Genomic DNA, 22,434 nt, shown 5'->3' with positions numbered 1-22,434 from the left:
AGCCAGCCATCGCATATTTAACGCCACCAATCAGATGAGATCAATAATCAAGGGTGTGGTAAGATAAATGGGCCCATGCAGGAAGGAAAGATGAATAGTGGGTTCTTTTGAATATTTGACAGTATCAGAGACATCAATAGAAGAAGAAAGGAAAAGACCAACAACGCCAGATAAATGACACAAAAGTGAGCATAGATTCACTCCAGATTCACTCCACAAAACTTCAAAAATCTGTATCATCTTATGCCCAGAAACAGAAATGCAACTACTTCCGCCCGCCACGGCTAACTTTGGGAAACTCCACAGGCACACGCAGACGAGCCACACGACGCGCATGAGCCTCGGCCTTACCACCCTTGATATTCCACTTGCTGAACTCCGACTCGCGTGGCCGGTCAATACGGCAGCCCAGCTCGCGGAAGTACTGGTAGACAGTGTTTGAGTCGAGACGCAGGTCATCCCGCAGATCAGCGGGATCAGTAGCAAGCTCATTTGGAGAATTGCCGCCGAGGGAGCTGGAGCCACCATCCTTGGCAGGCTGGGGAGGGATATGCAGTGAGAGCGCACAGATAGTAGTGTGCAGCAGAGTGAGATCGTGCTTGGAAACCATACCGCCAGTAGGCGCAAAGCGGCGGCGAACGGCGTCGATTACTGAGTCTGGGAGCAAGTCCTGTGGAGCAGTGTCTGTAGATTGCTTGCCACCCTTTGCTGCGCCGGTGGTGCTCGAGAGAATCCGGCGGAGGTCCTCGCGAGGAGGCAGCCGCTTACTGCCTGGGGCAGCGGAGCCCTTGGCGTCACGGCCTCCGCTCTTCAGGCATCGACCGAATTCAACCAGAAGCTGGATGAGGCGCAGAACTTGCAATTGGGTGATATTACCGGACTGAACAACTGGGCCGATGCGGTTGGAGACAAATCGTGAGACGGTGCTGATGGCTCGACCCTGCTCAGCGTGCTCCTGCCACTCTTCGATCTGGGTAAGCTGGCGCAGAGTAGAGTGGCCATTTGGAACGAGCGTCTCGAGTGGGTAGACATCAGATGGGTGAGCAGCAGTGAGGTCCGGCGTGGGCAGGGGCTTGGCAGCTTGCACCTCAGCCTGTAGGTGGTTCGCTTTGGCGGCACTGGTGGTGGCATCCGCTGGCAGCGAGGAGAGAAGCGCCGCACCGGCTTGCGAGACGACGCCATCTGGTGCGTTCGAGAGCTGGGCATTCTCTGCAAACGACTGAGCAGATTTCTTAGCCTGCTTTGTGCCGAAGGTGTTGGTCAATGCTGTGCGCTGCGCGCGCATCGAGAACTGTATATAGATGTTAGCGGAAACTCTTCCTAACAGAACCAAAGAAAAGCATACCATTGCTTCGTCATCTGACATTGCCTCCTCCTCGCTGGCCTTCTTGCTCCGAACCGCGCCTCGCACCTTCATCCTCCGCGCCTCCACGACTTGCCATGTTTTGCGCTCTGGATCCCCGACGGCAACGTAGTGCTTTATCTGGGAGTCCGCAGCATCCTCATTGCCCTCACGACCGACAAAGTCCATCTTTTCATGATCGGATGACTGCAAAAGCAATTCAGAGGACACGATGCCCGGGTTTCGGCCGGTTGTTGCAGATTTCGAGACATGCTCGCGAGTTTTGCTGTACGGGGTATAACGGAGCGTGTTCGAGATTTGAAGGCCGGGAGTTGATGCTAATATGGAGCGTTAATAAATCAATACCTCGAGGAAAAGCGCTGAACTCACTGATTACTGGAGCCAATTCGCTGCTGTCGTCAACGACGCTGGCTGCCAGCGGAGGAAGAGCTTGTAGATCCCGAGCAGGCTTCTTGCTCGGGCGCTCATGGCGATCAGAGTCGCGCTTGCGCTTCTTCTCTGTTTTATTGGACGGCATGATGGCGAGAAACCACGACCGTCAAGTTGGACTACAACAGAGTTGTTTGATCACCGATGGAGAAATTTGAGGGAGTCGGCAGAAAAAAAATACCGGTTACAAATCCGGAAGGCGGTAAACTAGCAGCGCACAACAAGGGCTACAATGCACTACGTAATTGACACAAGAGAGCGCTCTACAGGTGGGAGGCAGGACAAAAAACACTCTTTAGGTCATCGATTCATCGACAAGCATAGCTATCTGAAAACCTAAGACCGCCGAGCTTTCCAGTAATTTTTTTTCATAAACCCTCAAAAACCTCCGCATGGCTCTACCGGCCCTCAGAAAGGACCAAGCATGCGAGCAAAAGATTGACCAGCATCCGCACCGCCGTGCTCATCAAGGTCATAAACAGACCCTGCCAACCCCTCACTAAACACAGGAGTCCCTCCGAGTAAACAATGTGCATCAACACTATGCCCAGCAATCAGACGACCGACGTTGAATGGATCCACGCGAGTTGGGAAGATAGGGAAAACATTTGAACAGTTGAATCCCATCGGACGAGCTGCAGCTTCTTTGGACGAACAGAAACACCATCTGGGCAGGCTACTCATGAAAAGAGAGATATGGCACGAAGAAACGAAAGGTCGTAACATCGGAGCATCAATTGTCGTGTTCAGCGTTCAAACATGAGCCTCGACAGGAGGAGCTGAGATGGAGGGGGCGAGTAGTTTATTTGCTAGAGGGAGCTATTAGCACAAGTGCTTGTTTGTTTTGGTGACATGAAACAAGAAACTTACGATCTGGCGCGCATCTTTCTGCGCTTGCGCTTGAGACGACGAACGCGCTTCTTTCTCCACTTGGCTCTCATCTTCGTAGATGGTTCGAGACTGGAAGGACTTAGCAAGTTGTTACAAGAACCACTAGGGGGAGGGGGTGCGGACACTTCTGCGAGGATGAGGAGGATGGTTGAGGAAAGATGGAGAGAAGCGGCAGATGGCGCCGCTTTGTGCGTCAGGGAGCTTACTCAGCCGAGGGCTCGCTTGGTTAGCGCTAGTCCATATGAGGGAGTTAATCACGTGATATTAACTTCACGTGATCCAACAAACCCCCATCACTACGAGACACTGGATATTCATTATCGGGAGAGATTCATAGCAAATGAATTGCATTCGTGCTTGATCAACCATTCACAACATGACAACGTCCGTTGTATAACACTCAGAAGAAAAAAATGAGCATAGCCATCTTGGGTATAAGGTCCGTACTGCCCCTATATCGCAAGGTCCATAAATCATTACTTGAACGGAAGTACTCCATGGAAAATAGGAAGTAACCCAAGTCCTTGACCAGACACCTATAATCCAATTAGTACTGGTACCGGTAAGTGGGCGCCATGTCGCCCAAATACTCCTCCTCCTCTTCATCCACAGTCGCCGGATCGACCGCTGCCCTGTCCCTCTTTCGGTTCTCAAACCGCAGAGCCACAAGGTAGACAACGCACGATGCAGCAGATAGACAGATGAAGGATATGCAGATAATAAAGCCTGGGCGGTATTGTGGAGCATCCTGGGTCTGGAAGGAGTACGCAGCAATGATACCCCCGATGTTGCCAAATCCAATTTGCCAGGCGGTTCCGACGCTGCGCCGGTGGTGGCCACCCAGGTTCATGGCGAACCAGCACACAATGACGGGCATTGCACTGTAGCAGCCGCTCGTCACCAAGAAAAGAGCGGCGTACTCGGCGTGTGTGTTACTAACCCCATGGATGTTCAACAACATTGCAAATCCGACGATTGAGACTGCAATTGGGAACAGGGTGAATGCAAAGCGGTGTTTCAGCCGGTCAGAGGAAAATGCGATCATCAGCGAAAACCCGAATGCCACTGCCCAGGGTGGAATGGAGTAAAGCTGGGTCTTGACCGCTGGAGAGGGAAGAAGGGAGGTTAGCTTAACTGACTATGTTGAAGAGCGATCCATACATACCACTGTATCCATAACCCTCGATAATTTGAGGTGCAAAATACGCATATGAATAGGCCGGGACAATGAGGCCAAAGTACATAAATCCGCCGACGAAGATCTTGTCTGTAAGGGCAATTAGTATGAAGAGACCAGTACGGCGTAGTGATCCACTCACAGTCCTTGAAGACAGCTAGCGCTTCGCGCCAGCCCAATGGAATATGGTGTGCAGATTTGCCCACATCCTTGGCCAGTTTGACGCGAATAAATTCCCGCTCTTCTTCGTTCAGCCATTTGACATCCTCGGGGAAATCAGGGAGGAGGAAGAACCAGGCGAAGGAAACAACACAGGTGATCACGCCCTCTAAGATGAACACCCATCTCCAACCGCTGTATCCTCTGTCTCCGCCCATCTGGCCAAAGCCGTAAGCCAAGAGCCCACCAAAGGCACCGGCCAGGGTGGTAGAGCTGAAGAAGAAACTGAAGCGCTTCTGGGCCTCGGACCGCTTATACCACATTCCCATCAAATAGAAACCTGTCGCGCATGAGTCTTTGGGCTGTTAAAAGACGGTCCAAAACAATACTTACATCCAGGGAACATGCCCGTCTCAAATACACCCAGGAAAAACCGTGCCGTCATCAAGCCTCCCCAGCTTGAGACGAGTCCTTGGCAGATCATTACCAGGCCAAACATGAACATGCAAAACGACACTGTAGAGAGAGGATCAGTGACATATCCCCCAAGTCCCAGGCAATGCTAAACGTACACCACACATGAGGCTTCAGCTTCTTGAGCAGAACATTGGAAGGCACCTCGAAAAGAATATATGGCACAAAAAATATAGTGAGGGCCGTGTTGTACTTCGTTCCGGTCTCGATGTGCAGATCGGTTTTGAGGTTGAAAAGTGCTGCATTACTGATATTCACACTGTGCGGCAACACCAAGTCAGAAATCGAAGGAGACAAAATACAGGGAATTGATTCGCGCTCTCACCGGTCCAAAAAGGCAAGTAGATATAGAACACACAAGCAAGGCAAGATATGCCAGTCAATCTTGGCCATCAACTTGCGCTCGGTGGTGGTGGTGAGCTGTGGAAGCTCCTGGGCCTGCTGGAAGACCTGGGTCTCTCCATTGTCGCCCTCTTTGGCTTCTGTGTAGAGACGATTCAGTTAGTCGCGGATCCAGAGAGATTTCTGATAGCACAGAAATGATCGGGTGCAGGAATGCCGAAGCAACGGGGAACATGGAAGCTCGGATGGAAACGCACCAGAGACCCCCATTGTTAGCGACTTCGCCTGCCTACAGAATGCGCTCTGAGAATTGGGACGGGGTTGCCAAGAGGAAAATACGTGAATCGAGCTCCTAGCTCTTTTAAGGGCGCCGATCTGCGAGGAATGTAAACGATGCCGCTTCGTGACCTACGCACACACCTGCACAGAGTAGTGAAGAGAAGAAATAAGAAAAAGCCAAGAGAAAGCGCGCAGGCCGGACTTTTGAATCAGCCGAGCTGGAGAACTCATTAGTTGCAAACTACTGCGGTGCTTTCTGTCGATCTACGCCGATCCTGGCCTATGGCCGCCTAGATTTCAATAATTCCACCGCCTATTTTCAGCTGCTAGTGCGCTGTATGTTTGCCGGATGGTGTGATTGTTAGCCCTACGGTGCTAAAAATTTTAGCATGTATAATAATACCCCTGTGATCGAGGGATTTTTTTTTCCTCGGCTCCCCGCAGCCTTCCCCGACCCAAACGGGGTATTCCGAAAATGACTATCCTTGGCCAAGTACACTAGTCGGGGAAAGATCGCTAATAATGATTTGTTGACTCTGCACAACTTCGGAATCCTTTTTTATCCTCCGACATGCATACCCACATCCAAATGTCAGGCCCTCTAATTAGGCGCCCTGTCCTCTGCATTGTTGAAAAACAAGGCGAACTCAATGTTGACGAACTACTACCCTAACTCCGACCGATCTCCGGAGGGGTCCACCAGATCTGACTAAAGCAGCAACAGGTGCGAGGAGCTTTATCTTCGATTTATGCGTGCGAAAATGCCAAGAAAATTGTTCAAGCCTTGAGATCGTCTTGGAGTCATATTTCATTGTACGGACCGGGGCTCACTACACAGCAGTTGTAGAAAACACCATCAGGACCCCCTACCCGCATCACTCGACGGCAATTACCTCAACTTGAAAGGCTGCCTTGCAGGGAAGCCAGTCCACCCCAACATTCGTCCGCGGCGGCTGATGCGGTAACATTCGGTTATATATGACGTTAAAATCCGGCGGATTAGGCGTCTCTCGAAAGTAAACCTTATTCATCTATTAACGCCGACCCGAGATGATAAAGGAAAAGAGGATTGGTACCGTGGTCTTCACAACCCGATCCAGTCCAGATCCTGCTGCTCTGAGTATTGCGTCTATATTGCGAAAAATCTGAAATGCCTGATCGGCCCTGGTGCCTTTAATGAATGCTCCATTGTTGTCTGTGGCAACTTGGCCCGCCACGAAGATGGTCCCGTTGACTTTGAATGCCTGGGACTGGAAGTATTCGGAGCCAATTATTAGTTTACAACGGGCATTTAGCAGGGATGCGATCTGCCAGAGTAGTTGTACTTACATATTGACCCAGTGCTGACCAGATGAGTTTAGTCAGATCCAAGATGATGATGATGTCAAAGGCAGGTACTTACGACGCGCTGCTTCTGTTGTGTGGACACGCTGAACGGGCGGCCTTGCTATTGATCCCACGACGCTGTCGTAAGCAGGCGGCGCGATTGGCCTTGAATTCATAGTGAGAAAGTCCGACGGGTGTGATGGCAGCTGTAGTGTGTTCCTGACTGCAATATGTAATAGGTAAAGGGCACAGAAGCTGCTTTTCCCAGAAAAGCGACTGTTCATGCGACCAGGTAATAAAAATAGCAATAATATAATTTAGCATTGTGCCCTGTTTTAACGGAGTTCTATAAGATAGCCTATCAGGATCCGGAAGCTTCGCACGCTGCTCTTCAACATGGATTCCCCACAATGACATAGACGGCTTCATCTTAGTCTAGTTTTCGCGACTACACAAATGAAAATCACGAATGAGAAAGAAAATAGTACGCCACTTGGATACTGTAGTACAGCACTTGATAGAGTATCACCACAATTCCTCAATCGCTGTCCTTGGACGATACCTAGATTCACTGCATCTCCTCAATGGAAGTGGATGGGAATTGGATGTTCCACGGCTTCAATGGGAGAGAAGTCATGGCATAGAAACATGTTAACGCTGCAGCCGACATGTGCAGCGTCCTCCTCTCGTATAGGTCCGCAGCGAAAAGGATGTATGTGCCGTACTTGCCCTCGGTACCAGCGAGGGGCAGAGACTCGAAGTCTGCGATGGACCACTCGTCCTTCTCAAAGGCCTCAACGACCTGGCGCGAAATGCCTGGTAGGAAAGGCCGCACGACACCATCAACGGAGATCATCATAGATCCAACATGAATTAGGGTAGCATTGGGGGATTCGGGTCTTGAGTATTCTTGCATTGGCAGCGTCCTTCAGCTTCGTAATAGTGAAGCGTAACGCTCGCTCAATGCGAGGTTCAGCCGCAGTGGGGGTGTTAGGAGAGGTCTGACTCGAAGTCGTCCTCGGATAATGTACTCCTCATCGGTGGCGGTCTCAAGGCCAAGATCACCGACGGCATCTTCATTTTCATTAGAGGAAGTTGGCTTGTAATCGCTCATAATATATATTGCGACCATAGATCAAAAACGGGGTCGCTTCGATTCTTGTGGGTTCGTGTCGCGGCGGTCGTCTGCAGCGATAGTAGGCCGGACTGCTTCTCCATGAAGCTAGACCCTCACAGCATAGAGTGTCTCGAGGATTATTGTCTCCTGCGGAGTAGTATCCATCGTGCGGGTGCCGTTGCATTGTAAAGGAGTGCAAGGTAGATGCCGAGATCCGTTCAAGTGGTGGTATAAAGTATGTACATATAAATATAGAAGTGGCTGAGGAAGGAAGAGAAGACAAGGGAGGAAGAAAGATGGGGCAGGGCCTTGTTTATATGCGTGGGAGGGTGGCTCTTCTAGGCAGGTGCGGCCTAGGCAAACATGGCTAAGGTCATAGGGAAGGCACCATTGTTAGAGCTCAATCCATGTGTTACCTATACAGATGACCTGTCAATGGACATCTAGCAGCAGATCCTAGCAAAGGAAAGCTTGAAGTCAAAGTCTTTGTCCAGATCCATGTGAGAATCCGCTTGGCTGCCAAGGAAAGTTAGAGATGACTGCCTTATCCCCCATATACCCAACTCATCGGTCCAACGGCCCAACCCTAACCGCCTCCCTTTCCTGCAGCTTGCGGGCATCATCCATCTTCTTCTCATTGGCTCTGCCCTGGACCCCCAACTTCTCAAACCGCTTTTTCCCACCGAAAAGCGACTTCGTGATGATATCCGCCGCTTGGCCACGATTCAGTTCCCGAGAGCGTATTCGTTTGTTGTGAGCTTCCAGCCTTTTCAGGAATTTTTGCTGCCCAGTCGTCACTGGGGCCTGCCTCCAGGATTCTCGCATCGAAATGTAGCGTTCCTGGAACTTGCTTTTTGCAAAACTGTCTGCTGCTCGCACGGCGGTTTCCAGGTCTGGACCGGATGCAATCTCTCGTGGCCGGGTGAAGACTTGGACGCCTGCCTCGTTTCTGAATTTCATGACATGGTGCACAACCCAGAGCTCGTCTAGTTTCTCTATGGTCAGCCACCCGGCCGAATCGGTCAACACGTATTTTCGGTCGCCGACTTGGACCCAGGAGTACGGGCTGAGCATCCGGATGTACCTTTCGGTGCGGATGTCATTCAGAAGGTCGAAGACGCTGTCATATCTGGTCATGTGCACAACCTTGGTATCGTCATCTTCTGAGAGTGCTGTGGCCGCTGGCTCGGCTGTATCATTTGATTCAGCATCCAGCTTCTCTTGGAGCTCGTCGGCGCTCTTCCGCAGTTCTTCTGTGCTAGACTCTTTCAGCACTTCGTCGGGATGCAATCCAAACAGGGTAGGAGCTGTCAGAATTCCAGCTTCCAACGATGCAACCATGTCAATAATGTGGCAATTCTTCTTGCCAGGAAACAGTCTCAGGCCACGCCCGATCATCTGGATCAGCAGGTTTCTGGACCGCGTGGGTCGTGCCAGGAGAACACAGTCGATATTGGGGATATCCGTGCCCTCGGTGAAAAGGGCACAATTTAACAAGACAGGGAATTCTTGTGCTTTGAAAGCCCGCAGCTGCTCTGCGCGGGCGTCTTTGTGTGTGGTGCCAGTGAGGAAGCGAGCGTCAACGCCATGTTCCCGAAAAGTTTCAGTAAGCCTCTTCGCATGCGCGACGTCAACACAAAAGACCAGGGTTGATTTCCGGTCTTCGGCATTGGCAAGCCATGCCCGGACCGTGATGTTGTTGATCGTGGGAGTGTTAACCGCGTTGGACAGGCTGCCGACGGCAAAGTCACCAAATTGATCTTTCTTGACATGTTTCAGATCTGCCCCGGACTTGACTGTGGTAAAAATCGCATCTGACAGCCACTTGTCGTCAATCATGTCCACGTAGTCCTTGTGGTAGACGATGTGATCAATAGCAGCACCCAATTTAAGCCCATCGAACCGCGAAAAGGTCGCCGAAACCCCAACCAGCACGGGCGAGTCGGCAGCTGGCTCGTTCAGCCCAAAATAATCCAATGCCTTGCGATAAGAAGGCGCGACAATATGATGCGCCTCGTCGACGAGGACCAGCTTGAACGCGCTGGGGTCGAATTTGTCGATACGCCGCGCAAGGGTTTGGATGGACGAAATGATAATATCACCCCCTCCCGTGGCGACATTATTGCCCATTTCGATTTCCACGACGCGGTCCGGGTATGCGAGGCGGCAGTGGCGCGCGGCCTGTTCGACGAGCTCCCGCCGGTGGACGATGATCATCGTCTTTGTTGCTTTTGCATCGCGTGGAGGGATTCGGCCGATGAGCTGTGTGAAAATCACGGTCTTCCCTGCTCCTGTTGCTAGGGAAATCCCCAGGCGTCGATGGCCTTCGCCCAAGTATTTCAGCACCGACTGAATGGACTCCTCTTGGTAGTCGCGAAGGACGATGCTGTGGGGCGCGGAGAGCGCGGTTGAGTTGAGGCGCACATGGTGATATTGCCAGCGACACGGCGCCAGGGGCCTCTTCAAGGGCCGCGTGAAGAAAGAAGGCCCAATCCTGCGAACGAACTCCATGCGAATGCCATTGAGGAAGATCAAAAGCTTAAGGAGCTCCGGGCAGAGCAAACAGAGCAAACCCACTCTTATCGATAACAACACCGTTCCTTCCATTGAGACTTTTTTCTTCTTGAACTGAGCATCATTATTATTTCCAAGCAGTGATGAGTCGTTTCTCCGGCGCATCGCCCATGTGCCGCGAGTCTCTGCGATTCTCGCGACCATGAGCAGCACCAGTGAATATGAGCCGGACATTGACGATGGCGACCCCGAGTCCGACTTCGACGAGCCATCCGAGGCACCCTCTTCGCCCGCGCTCGATGCGCTGACGATATCCTCCTCCCCCGACGATCCAGATTCAGACATCACACATCCCCGACTTGCATGGCTGTGGTCGCAGCTTCGGCAGCTTCCTCCCGTCGCCCTCGAGGAGTATAAGGCGCTCCTCAGCGAAAGCGAAAACGGCACTCAATATGTAGACAACGAGGAGCCGCACTTGGTGACGCAGAACGGGGCTGTACTATGGACACCTACGGAGAAAGAAGCCCTTTTTAATGCCCTCGACCGACAGGGCAAGAACGGAATCCCGGAAATCGCGGCGGCGATCGGTACCAAGTCCGAGCTCGAGGTTATGGATCATCTACGACTTTTGCACCGCAGTTTAGAGGTCGAGCACCTGTTCAAGAGTCATATCCGACCGGTGGCCATGGCAGATATCCCCGCCGCCGAGGAAGTCAGCGTGGAATGTGGTGCTGTACTGGATCAGTTTGCGGAGGTCCTTGTCGCCGATGAGGAGCACAAGGCGGCGATCGAGCGCAAGCGAGAACACGGCCTGAACTGGGTCATCACGGAGACACGCGCTCAGAAGATTAAGGATGGGGAGAACCAAGATACCCCGCGTGAGGGTGTCTCTCTTGCATCAGATCTGCTCAACGTCCCCATCATGGTCCAACTGTCGCGCCGTGTTTTTATGAATCTTGGTGGATCAAGATCAGAGGACAACTGGACGAATCTGGTGATGTCGGAAGATGAGGAGCCATCTATGACCGCGGATGCACTCCAAGAGTTCTACGCTTTGGTGATCAGCATCACACGTCGCCTGATCCAGTCCTCGATCTTTTTCGCCATGTCCCGCCTGCGCACTGTACAGCGGCGCGGGAAACAGAGAACGAGCGCCGTGCGCAAACGGGATGTGCGGACTGCATTGGACGTATTAAACATGAAGCGCGATAGATCCGATTTCTGGATCAAGCTTGCACGCCGGAATCATCTCGAAGTGGCCGACATGAAAAACCAAAAGGGCTGGGTTCCCCGAGTGTTCAGCTACGACGAGATCGAAAAAATCCTATCCGGAGATGACGACTATTTCAAACTCGTTTCTGAAACAGGGGTATTACCAGACGATCAGCCGGCGGAGCCAGCAGAGGAAGAGGAAGAAGAAGAAGACGTCGGAAGTCCACCATCTCGAGCCTCTTCCGAACTATCCTCCCCGCTGTCTGAATCAGAGTTGTCCCTCCTGGACCCTGAGGACGAACACGCAGACATTCTAGACAGAGAACGCAGTCGTCGCGGGGAATTAAGGCTCTGGAACAAACTCGAGCAGCCAGCACCATCTTTCCTCGATGAACCAATCAAAGAAGAAGACGACGAGAACGACCCAGAAAAGAATAAAGAGGTCGTTCGCAAACCCCACGGAGAACGCAAGACGAAACAAGACCTGGTCGACTGGCGCGACCACACCCTTTACCGCAGCGAGTGGGAGGATTACGGCTACGGCATGGAAGATCTGGAGGAAGAGCTGGCCGAGAATCGGCGCAAGAGGCGCCGTCTTGATGATTCCCCCGCGGAATCACCCCGTGAGCATTTGCGCCACCGGTCTCCTCGCAGTGTTGATATTGAGAGCGATCAAGACGTTGAAGACCATGAAGTCCAGGATTATGAACTGGGAGATCACTATGTCGTGGATCATGATGTGGAAGACAATGCAGCCGAGGATTAAGAACAGGTTTTCAGCAATGAGAATCAAATCCAGGAGATACAGGCGAAGTCGATCACTACCCCGAACTCCCATCAGAGCCTTGACAGTCGTTCTCGTCAATGGACACGCGGATCGGCTACAACGACCAGAACAAGGATGAAGAACCCTTGCAGGCGATGCGACTAGTCACATCACCCATGACTACACACTACAATTACCATCAGAGTCTCAGCCAGCTTCCACAAATGGGAACGTGGACATGGCCCAGCAAGAGATCAGACACGAACGAACAACGGTCCGAGTCTAGCCCGACTACGGCACGAGAGTCATCGCTGGACTATGCCATCGCAGTGGAAATACGAAATATCCCTAGCTCAGAGACCTGAGCAACAGACAGACGGACAGAGAATCCCCATCAAAAGACATAATAGTATTAATGAGAAATAAAACACATTCAAGAAAGACCCCGACCAACCAACATCCTCCTATTTCATATCATATCCATCACCCCCTTAAGAACAGTCGACTCCCCAGCGAAAACGAGGGGAGTCGGAATTCAGTCAGACTCAAACTCCAACAGATAGTAAGTAGAAGCGCCTTTTCCAAGCCAAAAGCAAATAAAAGGAGAATATTCATAACACGGGCAAGAAGAAGCAGACCGTCGGTAAAAAGAAAAAGATTGCAGACTCCATGAGTATGGCCCCCTTCCCATTTTCTCCCTGATTTGAAAAAGAATCGAGGGGATATCGTACATAGGTGGATGGAGGAGAGAAAGAAGAAGAAAACAAGACCCTACAGATCCAGCGTCTTGAAGTCGCCTCCCTCAACACTCAAGGGCTCGGTGCCAGTGCGGTGGTCACCACCAACAGGCTGGAAGCTGTAGTGGTTGCCAATGCCGGCGGTGGCGGCGTTCGCAAGCAGCGCATTGGTGTTCTCGTTGGGACCCTGCAAGCTAACAGCCTGCAGAGCATCCTGGGCTTCCTTGACGCGTTTCTTGAAGGTCATGCGGTCCAGGAAGAGCTGCTGGCGAGCCTGCTCCAGTTCCCGGCGCTCGGCCTCGATAATCTCCTCCATCTCGTTGAACTGCTGCAGCTTGATCTCGAACTTCTGCAGGGTGACGTTGACCGCGGCGGAAACCAGGCGGGTCATCTCTCGCTCCTCGTGGGAGGCGAGCGCGCCAGCACGCGCCGCAGAAGCGGCAAGCGCGACAGTGCTGAGGGACTGTTTCGACTTGTCGGTGACTTCGGTCTCGCGCACAACGTCCACATCCATGGAGTCCTCGGCCTTGACCGTCTCGCCTTCCCTTTCCTTGCCCTTGTCCTGTCCCTTCTCGAGCTGCTTCCGCAGCTCTTTGCGGATCTCCTCTACCGACCGTCCGGCAGCGGCAGCGGCCACAGCGGGCTCAGCCATCTGGGCTAGGAAAGCCACCACAGACAAGACCGGGTTCTCGGCCTGGCTGATGGGGTCGCGTCCACCCGTGGCACGCATGTCAGGAAGGTCTTCGAGGTATTTGTCCTCAATCTCCAACTGCAAAAACTTCATCACACATTCTTCTCTGGTGCGAGTGCCAACATGGCTGGCGATCTGCTCCCAGTTGTCGTCAAAGTTTTCCAGACCCTCCAGCAATAAGACAAGCTCTGAATCCGACCACGGAGTGTCCTTGTCAGGCACGTGCGTGTGGGACTTGTCCTCGAGCTTGACAAAGTCCGAGGCATTGTGGCTGGAAGGCATTCTGCCTTGGAGGAAGCAGTTAGGGCACAGGTCATATTTCGTGTCGGGCAGGCTGGCATTGCCTGATGCCGGGGCCGACTTGGCATAATGGAACCGGAGACGGGTGCAATCGATACCGCAAGAGAAGCAATGAGACTTCTTTTTGGGCTCCTGCGCAGCGTTCTCAAGATCCTGGGCAGAAGCTCCGTTTGCTTCGCCGTTAGTCTGCTTCTCCTTGTCATCGGCAGGCGTGATCGCGTTTCCTTTCTCGTCATAGACGTTACGGCGGACTTCGAGGTTGAGCTCGGACTTCGTGGCAGGAGTAGCCGAGGCCGCTCGGTCGGTGGCAGGAAGGGGCTTGCCAGTAGTGACGGTGTGGTTCGGTCCGGGCTGGAACGGCTGCAGACCTCGTGGGGTATCGGCGATGACTCGGAAGTGGCCAGTGAATGGCGGGCCGATGTTGGAGGGCCGTGTCTGCGGGTCGACCTAGATGGGCGTTAAAAAGGGACTAAAGCCCAAAACAAGACTTGGATACTCACCTGGTAGTTGATTAGACCCCACTGTTCAAGGAACGAGTGAACGCGCATGATTGCGCACACATCTCCAGCAAGGTTGCGACGGCACGCGGTGACAGTCAGATACTCGATGGGGTTTAGGCGATAAGTGTTGATCATGAAATCGCGGTAGTCTTTGTAGATGGCAGGGGTCTTGCTGCGATTGCGGCCATTGAAAAACTCTGCGAGGGCCTTCTTCTCAATTGCGTGGACCGTGTGCATGTCGAACCATGTCGAGTAGCTGGGCAGGATGATGGCGTGTGTTTGCGCGACGAGCTGGGACCGGGCGGAGGCTTCCAGCGCGGACTTGGACTGCACCGGCTGTTCCTCGCCCACAGCATCCGCGTCTGCATCGGCAGGTGGCTGCGATTCTCCAGCCGCATCTTCTAGGCCTTCGGTATCGCGCTTGGCATCTGTCTCCGTGCCGCCCATCTCCTCATCTTCAGCATCGCCATTCTGGGGCTTGGGGGATGCCGGGGCGTCGAGGGGATTGTCCGGTTCGGTCGAGGGCTCGATCTTCTTCTCTGGAGACTGCGCTTCTGCGCCGCGAGTTAGCATTCTGGTCTTGGTCTCTTCCCGGGGAGGCGATTACCTGAGGCGTGGCTGGAGGCGCGCGTAGGGTCAGCGACCCCCTCGGCACCAGTCACGGGCTGAGCATTGTCGGAAACTCCGATCGGGTTGACAGGAGTGTCATCCATGATGAATCACGAGTCGAAGCCTGCCGTCGCGAACGACAGAAGATGACCTCCTTGCCGGTCTTTTCCTGGGGTGCAATGCACGGGCAGAGCACCAGTGAATCTGACAGTACGTGCAGATATAACCAGACGGGACCAATTCGAGCAACGGGAATGCTCGATATGAAAGACGGGGACGAATGGGATGATGGAGGCTCGGGGGCTCGATGGTTGGATGGTCAGTCGCGACACGCAAAACTCGCGGCCGCTGAGGTTCAACCGCTAACCACATCGGGACTAGCGTAGATTAGGTAATCATACAGTATATGCGCCCTGGGCAGGCAACACCTTGCGAATATCTGATTTGCAGCCCTTTTCATTCTCGATGTGGTTTTCCAGTCATCTGGCAGCCTAGCCCCAGTCTTCACTGCATGCTCTTTGGCCTCGCTTAGTCGTTGGTTAGCGCTGAAGGGGATTGGAAGCCCGAAATGACTCATCTTGTCTTTGCAGAAGTACTCTTCCCTGTCAGATTCGCCCCCTTTGATCGAAAGGAAGCCTTTTCCTTAACCACCGATCCTTCTTATTCGATACGGTTTGAACTCATCCTCGATCCAAGATATGGCCCATCCAAAGCTGCATCTCGAGTATTCCGTACTTGACGTCTTCACCAACTGTTCTTGGTCGAAAGGAAACCCTCTAGCAATAGTCCGCCTTACCAAGGAGGCTGCAGCGCAAATCACTCAAGAACAGAAGCAGCTTATAGCCAGGGAATTCAATTTCCATGAGACGACATTCCTGCATGACTATGTTGAAGGCGGCGCGGGCAGGCAGGAACTCAGAAAGAGAGTCGACATCTTCACCAAGCTCATGGAAGTTCCATTCGCAGGGCATCCCACGATTGGCACCGCAGCTTACTGTTTCAATCATGTATTTCTTGATATGTCGGAAGACGGAACTTTGATAACAAAAGCTGGTGAAATATCGGTACGACGAGACCCCGATGGTCTGGTCGGTGCAGACATCCCATGCCACAACTACCGTGTGCATAGTAAAAGGTCGGGGAGGGTGGAAAAGCAGGCAATTATTCAGCAACACCCAGAGCTACAATGCCACTCGACAACACTTCTCCCTAACTTTCCGGTCATAAGTATCGCTAAAGGGCTATTGTAAGTCAACTGCGAACTCTGCTATTCGAGATAACACTAGCTCTGTAGGCTTACTTGGGCGTACACTTTTAGTTTCATCCCCATCAAAATAGACTCGCTCGAGACTCTAGCTGAAATCAATCCCGCGAAGCCTCCAGATGTTACCCAGGTTTTAGATGAGGACTTTACAGGGCCGATCGGTGGTGGCGTTATGTTCTATTGCGAGCTGTCATCAACTGGCGATCTCAATCGGTTCCAAGTGCGGAGAATGACTTCCGGGGGGGAAGAAGACCCGGCTACAGGAAGTGCTGCTTGTGCTTTTAGCGTCTGGCAAAGTCAAGCGAAATGCAGAGAGAATCCTGAGGCTGCCTTGTGGAAGAAGACAATGAGGTATGAGATTCAGCAAGGAGTCGAAATGGGAAGAGTAAGTGCGGAAATATACGCTTCCCGACCTACTTTATTAATGCTAATCAACGAGGAAAATACAGAAAAGTGACATCATTGTTGATGTTACGTTGAACAATGATCTTCATCCTCAAAAGGTTGTTCTGTTAGGATATGCCGCTGAGACCATGAGTGGTGAATTGGTTATTTGATGATAAATTCATCTCTTCTGATCTCGAAGACAGCAGAGTAGCGTGGGAGTAGATACGCTAACCAAATATCCAGCTAGTTATACGTAACAGAATTATCGATTCTTCCTCCAGACCGATTTGCTCAGCGTAATGTGTCTTTGTGCTTGTCTCTTGCACATCCAAATCAACTTTGATTTGGAATAATATCCAGTTGATCTCTCTCGATTTCACTCAGAGGCAAGCCGTCGAACCAAGGCCCGTAGTTCTTCAGTCGTTTTCTCTTCAATCCCTACCAGCTCATTGTCGTCCCGTTCCCAAGGGTGTGCGAGTGATTTGTTGGCAATACAATATTGAATCTGCACGCCAAAAGTCATCGGGGTAATATTTCCTGCACGCAGGTCTGCCATCGATTGGTCCAACAGAGGGTTCATCTCTTGGGATGATATGTTCCAACCCTCTTTGCCCAAAGCATCTCTCGCGATTTGCAAAAGCTGGGCCTGGGACAAGAATGCACTGTGAATGTACACCGGCCGGTTGCGAGTTTCCTCGGGCCGGAGAAGAGCACCAGCAGTCGCCTTGCCGGCGTCTTCGAGGGTTGTCCACGGAACCACATTCTCCCCGCTGTCGAACATAGTGGCTGTCTTTGTATTCAGCTGGATACCAGCAAATCCAGTTGAAAGGCACCAGTCGAGAAAAGCCCCACAGGCGATCAGGGTGTAGGTCAAGCCCGATTTCTCGGCTTTCTCCTTTACAGCACGGTAAGATTCGCGTTTGCGTGCAAACACTGGCATTTCATGAACCCCCGGGAGATCTGGGTCGAGACCGTAATCACTTGTAATACTAAAAACATTTAGCATAGTCCATCAGCAGCGCTTTATAGCAACCGATTTGGGAATTCGGGGTTGAGAGACTCACAAGCGATAGACGCCACTGGCAACTGCAGCATCTATTAGACGCAGCGGCGTGTCGGCATCATTCGTGGAAGTGTTGTCGATAACCGCGTCTTGGCCTTCGATGGCTGCCGATAATGATTCGGTTGAATCAAAGTCGACGACTCTGACCGTAACATCGGCTGGAAATTCTCTAGGTGTACGACTCAACACAGTAACTTTGAATCCTTGGTTGAGAAGCGCTGCAAGCGTGTGAGAACCCAGGCTGCCAGATGCCTAGTAAACGATCAGCTTAAGCACAACGATAACTTCGGACGTCATTACCCCTGCGAGCGCTACTTTGGTAATCGTATTCGTCATTTTGGCTTTAGTATCTCAGCTGCTTTTTGGCGGTATAGTTAGAGCCTCAGATAGCAGGTTTTATATGTCTACAGGCCATAAGGTGCCATTGGGGACAGTTTCGGTGTAAGTGGTAACGCCGGCCAAGTATTCTCCAAATCCGGAGATAACAACTCCGTCTGGTCCGCGCCCGTAAAGCAGCGGGCTTGCCATAGGCTGGATTTTTCGCTTTTCCAGGCCCTCAGTAATTTGTCAGCCATACCAAGTGCTTGAGACGCTCTTTCGAGGGCGAAAATAGGTTTTCAGGCAGTCATGAAATTTTCCTACTCTATTTCTGCTCGATTGTGTTTCAATAAACACAGCTTTCAGCCCCCTGTGTTTGTACGCTAGTGTTGATACGGATATGATCAGCATTTCTATAAAATCGACGCACACCTTCAGACCAACTTCTATTACTTGAATTGTTTTTAATCTTTATTCATCAAAATGAAAAATCATTAGGCTGGTAGATGATCTTTGTCCTTCATTCTTTGCATAGACACCTACTTACCTGGAAGGCCATCATAAGGCTAACTGCTTAAAAAGAGCATCGCGATATGAAAAAAGAACAACTAGTCACTTGCCAGATATATCTCATCAGATACCCTGTCGGCTCTTCCACTCTGCAGCACATTTTCCATAAGTCACGAATTCAACATGGCTACCCTGTGCTTTCAGCCACTGAATCGTCCGATCAATCATGCCAATAACATGGGCCATCCCACTAGTGTCCGGATGCAGGACAATGGGGAATAGGAAGCCCTCACCGGCCTCCACCGCTTCATTGGACAGAAACCTGAACCTGGCTTTCCAGTTGTCCTCGATCTGGGCGGGACTGACAAAGCCATGAGAGTTTGGCGCGGCGGGCAAGAATTGCATTGGCGTCATGTCTTCCATGTACCAGTTACACGGAAGCTCGACGAGTGTCTTGGACGTTGCCGGCTCCGGAGCGGGCAAGGGATGCATCCAGGACGACGCAGAAACGCTGGGTGTGAAGTCGATTGGGGTGATTGCTGGCGCTTTGCGGAGGAAGTAGGCACTGGAGTCGTGATGGGTGAGAGAAGAATCTTCGCCCTCGTTAGTCCGAAGTATGTTCTATTTGGAATGGAATCACATCAGCCCATACCATATAAGAATCCCAAGCTTTCGAGAACTTGGACGGTGTGTTCCCTCAATTGATACAGCGGTGCCCTCCATCCGCGCGGTTTCTGGCCGGTCAACTCTGTCGCCAGCTGAACACACTTTTCAATGACCTCCCGCTCCTGCGCCTCGGTCATCTGCGAGCTGCCCTCATGGGCGTAACCATGGCAGCCAATCTCAGCACCCGAGTCGACGATTTGCTTGGTCTCCTTGGGAAACGACTCCATGGAGTGACCCGGAATAAACCACGTCACCGACGAGGCAATGCCATGCTTCTGAAAGAGCCGCAGCAGACGAGGGACGCCAACCTGGGCGGCAAAGTAACCGCTGCTGTAGTCGGAAAGACCATTGCTGGGCGACGCTCCGGTGCCGAGAAAGCCCGACACTGCATCAAAGTCGACAGACAGAAGGACCTGCACGCGACATTTTGGGGCGGTAGAAACCGCTGGCGGGATCTCGCTGATCGAGATAGCAGGCTGAAAAGGATGGGCAGTTCCGATCGTCGTGGACGGAGCGCCTGTGTTGTTAACTTCCTCCTCGCTCCATACCACGCGGCCTTCCATGCCGCCATCGATGGACAAGACTTGTCCGGTGATATGGCCGGCCGCTCGGTGGCTAGCCAGGAAGGCCATGGCGCGGGCAACATCGCCTGGCTGTGCGATTTTGCGCAGGGGTACTGTTGCCTCGGCCTCTCTCCATCTCTCCTTGGGATCATCCAATCGGCCTTCGATTAGAGGCGTGCAAACCCAGCCCGGGGCGACGGCGTTGATTCGGGCCTTACAGTTTAGTCGGACAATCTCGTTCTTCACGCTGCGGATGAGCCCGTACTGAAGGCCAGCCTTGCCCGAGGCGTATTCGGTATGTCCTGCCTGGCCGAACTTGCCTGTCTCCGAGCCCGTCACCACAATGGCCACGTTCTCCAGCTCGGCTCCATTGGCCGCGGTTTGCGCCGCAGAGACCGCGAGGAGAAAGTGCTTGATGGTGAGGTACGTTCCCTGGATGTTGGTCCGGTAGGTCTTTTCCCACACGTCCAGGGGAATCTCCCAAATGTTGCGCCAGGCGGATTCATCGGTGATTCCGGCATTGGCCACGAGGATGTTGATTGGTCCAAAATGCGCGACTGCCTGAGCGATACATTCCTGGATCGACGTTTCGCACGAGGTGTCGCCCTGCACGGCAAAGAAATTGGGGTCCGCTGGCGATGGAGGGGCAATCGGTCGGAGGTCGTGGGCGGTCACTTTGCAGTCTTGTCCTACCAACTGTGTAAGACAGAAGTATATCTATCGGATCAGAAAAACCTACTGAGAAACTCTTGCACTGCTTCGGATCCTATGCCGCCTGCGGCCCCGGTAATGAAGACATGGTACCCTTCTAATCCCAGGAAGGACATGCTGGTGGATGGTGTTAAAGGTGGGGGGAGGTGGGGGTTCTTAATATTTGGTCCTCGGAGAAGATTGACACGAACTCAAGTGAGCAAACTATCACAAGATACTTATAGGTCGACCGGTTTGGGCCTGCATTTCGCGGAATTTCCGTGAATATCCTAATCCGGAAAGTCTCTGCGATGCTCCACCATATCGTTGCATAGCTTTGACGCCATCTCCAGACAAGAGAGAGCGAGAAGATACAAGACAGCTGATCGAATGCAGTATCTTTCTTTATATTCTCTTTTGGATTCCAAATTTACCATGCTCATGACTTCGAGTTATGTAGGATTTATGTTTCTCTTGACATTCTCATCTCAACTTCATCCTTCGTCCACAGCACCTTGCCTTGCTTCCCCCCGTCAATGTTGAGAATCTGTCCCATAATACTTCCACTAAAGGCCTCGCTAGCCAGGAAGATGACCCCCTTGGCCACCGCCTCTTCTGGGACCGGCTGAGCAGTCGCAGTGGTTGCTTGAGAATCGAGCCACAGCTGTCCTGGATTTTGGCTACATTCTTCTTGAAACGCCGGCGTGTCAACGGGCCCCGGCGCAACTGCATTCACGCGGCCAGCCTTGAACACGCGAGGGACATCCGCGCTCAGACTGCGAAGGAGCCCATACTGGACTGCCGATTTGCTGGCCGCGTAATCCGGATTCCCGCGCTCTCCAAAGTGCCCGGATTCTGATCCCACTAGGATCAAGGAAACGTTCTTGGTGTCCGGGGTGGCGAGTGCTTTGATATTCCTCAGCCAAGCCCGTGCGGTAAAAAAGGTCCCTTCGACGTTTACCTGCAGCGTCTGCCGTAGGTTCTCGGTTTCCATGTCTGCGATGCTTTGGTAATGCTTCAGCACATGAAGGTCAAGCGATGCGAGTGCGATGCAGCACGCAACCACTCCGTGTTTGGCGTGGGCATCTGTAAAAGCCGATTCGAGCTGGGTTTCGTTCGTGATATCCGCCGTGACTTTGAAGAGGTTGGCGTGGGCGCCTAGATTGTCCAGCTTCGCGGCACTGAGGTCCAATGCCGTCACGTAGGCTCCGGCAGAGAGAAATGCCGCCACGCACGCCCGGCCTGTAGCGTACTATTGTGAGTTTTGGTAAAGTGACAGAGGAGCTCATCTGCGGCGGTGTAAATAACGTACCAATGTATCCACCTGCGCCGGTGATGAGGACATGAGTTCCCTCCAGCCCCAAGCTCAGAGACAGCAGCTCCATTGTGACGGAAGGTGTGGTTTGTCGACGAAGGAATAGAAGGAGTAGGAGGAGAGGAGGAGAGAAAACACGAATACACTTGAAATGCCTCGCCTTTGAAATCAGCCGATCGCTTGGACCGTGTCAATTCAGAGTGGGACATGGGACATGGGACCCATTCCGATCCGCTCTCAGGGCGCACTCATGGAAAAGGAAATCCTCTGCGATGACCCTACGCACGGATTAATACTAAATTGTGCCTGGCCGGATCTTTCGGAGAGAGATTCCTTTTGAATGCAGAGTCGGCTGTCAGTGCAATTATCAGAAACAATTGCCGGCATACTACTCTTGTCGCCGTATTGACTTTCCGTATTTGGTAAGGCTCCTACACTCTAAGTCGAGGCCCCGACCCGCTTGTGATCCTGGAACATCCCGCGGGGGCCAATGAAACACTGATATGAGGACTAATTCGCCCACTAGCGGAACTCTCTGAATCCCGAAAGTCAAAAGTCAGCGAGTTTAGCCTCCGATAAGTCGCTTCTCCACATTCAGATAAGTAGGATCGCAACTGAAGCGAAACCATTATTATCAACAAGATAGTGTTCAACACGGCTGTGCCCATTATAAAATGCAACGGAACGGTCTGACCCAGCACACAGACAGAGGATGTGTACCACGGCAAGCCCTAATTCCTACTGCGTTCTTTCCATTCAGTCAGTACGACGT

General features: G+C 52.3%; 11 protein-coding genes across 11 annotated transcripts; 3 read left to right on the top strand and 8 right to left on the bottom strand.

Moving 5' to 3' along the window:
- Positions 1–265: 265 nt before the first annotated feature.
- On the bottom strand, positions 266–1,880 carry N7474_001607 (DNA-directed RNA polymerase I subunit RPA49; the record flags this gene model as incomplete). The annotated part of the gene is made up of 3 exons (XM_057193022.1): positions 266–1,291; positions 1,346–1,680; positions 1,733–1,880. The coding sequence occupies 3 exons, from the start codon at positions 1,878–1,880 to the stop codon at positions 266–268; spliced, it is 1,509 nt and encodes a 502-aa protein (XP_057057975.1).
- Positions 1,881–3,230: 1,350 nt separating this feature from the next.
- Positions 3,231–5,105, bottom strand: N7474_001606 (putative MFS transporter; the record flags this gene model as incomplete). Its single annotated transcript, XM_057193021.1, has 7 exons — positions 3,231–3,787; positions 3,849–3,950; positions 4,003–4,359; positions 4,413–4,535; positions 4,592–4,752; positions 4,819–4,975; positions 5,093–5,105. 7 exons carry the CDS (start codon positions 5,103–5,105, stop codon positions 3,231–3,233), a joined length of 1,470 nt encoding a protein of 489 aa, XP_057057974.1.
- A 1,903-nt stretch (positions 5,106–7,008) lies between these two features.
- N7474_001605 (uncharacterized protein) lies at positions 7,009–7,356 on the bottom strand (the record flags this gene model as incomplete). Its single annotated transcript, XM_057193020.1, has 1 exon — positions 7,009–7,356. The coding sequence occupies one exon, from the start codon at positions 7,354–7,356 to the stop codon at positions 7,009–7,011; it is 348 nt and encodes a 115-aa protein (XP_057057973.1).
- Positions 7,357–8,121: 765 nt separating this feature from the next.
- N7474_001604 (DEAD/DEAH box helicase) lies at positions 8,122–10,068 on the bottom strand (the record flags this gene model as incomplete). Its single annotated transcript, XM_057193019.1, has 1 exon — positions 8,122–10,068. One exon carries the CDS (start codon positions 10,066–10,068, stop codon positions 8,122–8,124), a length of 1,947 nt encoding a protein of 648 aa, XP_057057972.1.
- A 205-nt stretch (positions 10,069–10,273) lies between these two features.
- Positions 10,274–12,049, top strand: N7474_001603 (uncharacterized protein; the record flags this gene model as incomplete). Its single annotated transcript, XM_057193018.1, has 1 exon — positions 10,274–12,049. One exon carries the CDS (start codon positions 10,274–10,276, stop codon positions 12,047–12,049), a length of 1,776 nt encoding a protein of 591 aa, XP_057057971.1.
- Positions 12,050–12,147: 98 nt separating this feature from the next.
- N7474_001602 (uncharacterized protein) lies at positions 12,148–12,414 on the top strand (the record flags this gene model as incomplete). Its single annotated transcript, XM_057193017.1, has 1 exon — positions 12,148–12,414. The coding sequence occupies one exon, from the start codon at positions 12,148–12,150 to the stop codon at positions 12,412–12,414; it is 267 nt and encodes an 88-aa protein (XP_057057970.1).
- A 406-nt stretch (positions 12,415–12,820) lies between these two features.
- On the bottom strand, positions 12,821–14,990 carry rscE (uncharacterized protein; the record flags this gene model as incomplete). Its single annotated transcript, XM_057193016.1, has 3 exons — positions 12,821–14,224; positions 14,278–14,831; positions 14,885–14,990. The coding sequence occupies 3 exons, from the start codon at positions 14,988–14,990 to the stop codon at positions 12,821–12,823; spliced, it is 2,064 nt and encodes a 687-aa protein (XP_057057969.1).
- Positions 14,991–15,584: 594 nt separating this feature from the next.
- N7474_001600 (PhzF family phenazine biosynthesis protein) lies at positions 15,585–16,707 on the top strand (the record flags this gene model as incomplete). The annotated part of the gene is made up of 3 exons (XM_057193015.1): positions 15,585–16,132; positions 16,181–16,535; positions 16,600–16,707. 3 exons carry the CDS (start codon positions 15,585–15,587, stop codon positions 16,705–16,707), a joined length of 1,011 nt encoding a protein of 336 aa, XP_057057968.1.
- A 206-nt stretch (positions 16,708–16,913) lies between these two features.
- Positions 16,914–17,936, bottom strand: N7474_001599 (aromatic alcohol reductase; the record flags this gene model as incomplete). Its single annotated transcript, XM_057193014.1, has 3 exons — positions 16,914–17,526; positions 17,602–17,852; positions 17,901–17,936. The coding sequence occupies 3 exons, from the start codon at positions 17,934–17,936 to the stop codon at positions 16,914–16,916; spliced, it is 900 nt and encodes a 299-aa protein (XP_057057967.1).
- A 615-nt stretch (positions 17,937–18,551) lies between these two features.
- On the bottom strand, positions 18,552–20,484 carry N7474_001598 (SDR family oxidoreductase/polysaccharide deacetylase family protein; the record flags this gene model as incomplete). Its single annotated transcript, XM_057193013.1, has 3 exons — positions 18,552–19,021; positions 19,081–20,346; positions 20,397–20,484. The coding sequence occupies 3 exons, from the start codon at positions 20,482–20,484 to the stop codon at positions 18,552–18,554; spliced, it is 1,824 nt and encodes a 607-aa protein (XP_057057966.1).
- A 326-nt stretch (positions 20,485–20,810) lies between these two features.
- N7474_001597 (SDR family NAD(P)-dependent oxidoreductase) lies at positions 20,811–21,732 on the bottom strand (the record flags this gene model as incomplete). Its single annotated transcript, XM_057193012.1, has 2 exons — positions 20,811–21,589; positions 21,660–21,732. 2 exons carry the CDS (start codon positions 21,730–21,732, stop codon positions 20,811–20,813), a joined length of 852 nt encoding a protein of 283 aa, XP_057057965.1.
- Positions 21,733–22,434: the final 702 nt, after the last annotated feature.

Source organism: Penicillium riverlandense (assembly GCF_028828495.1).
Source record: "Penicillium riverlandense strain IBT 135883 chromosome Unknown utg000001l_segment0_segment0, whole genome shotgun sequence".
Lineage (NCBI taxonomy): Eukaryota > Fungi > Ascomycota > Eurotiomycetes > Eurotiales > Aspergillaceae > Penicillium > Penicillium riverlandense.
This window is presented reverse-complemented; position numbering and strand designations above follow the sequence as displayed.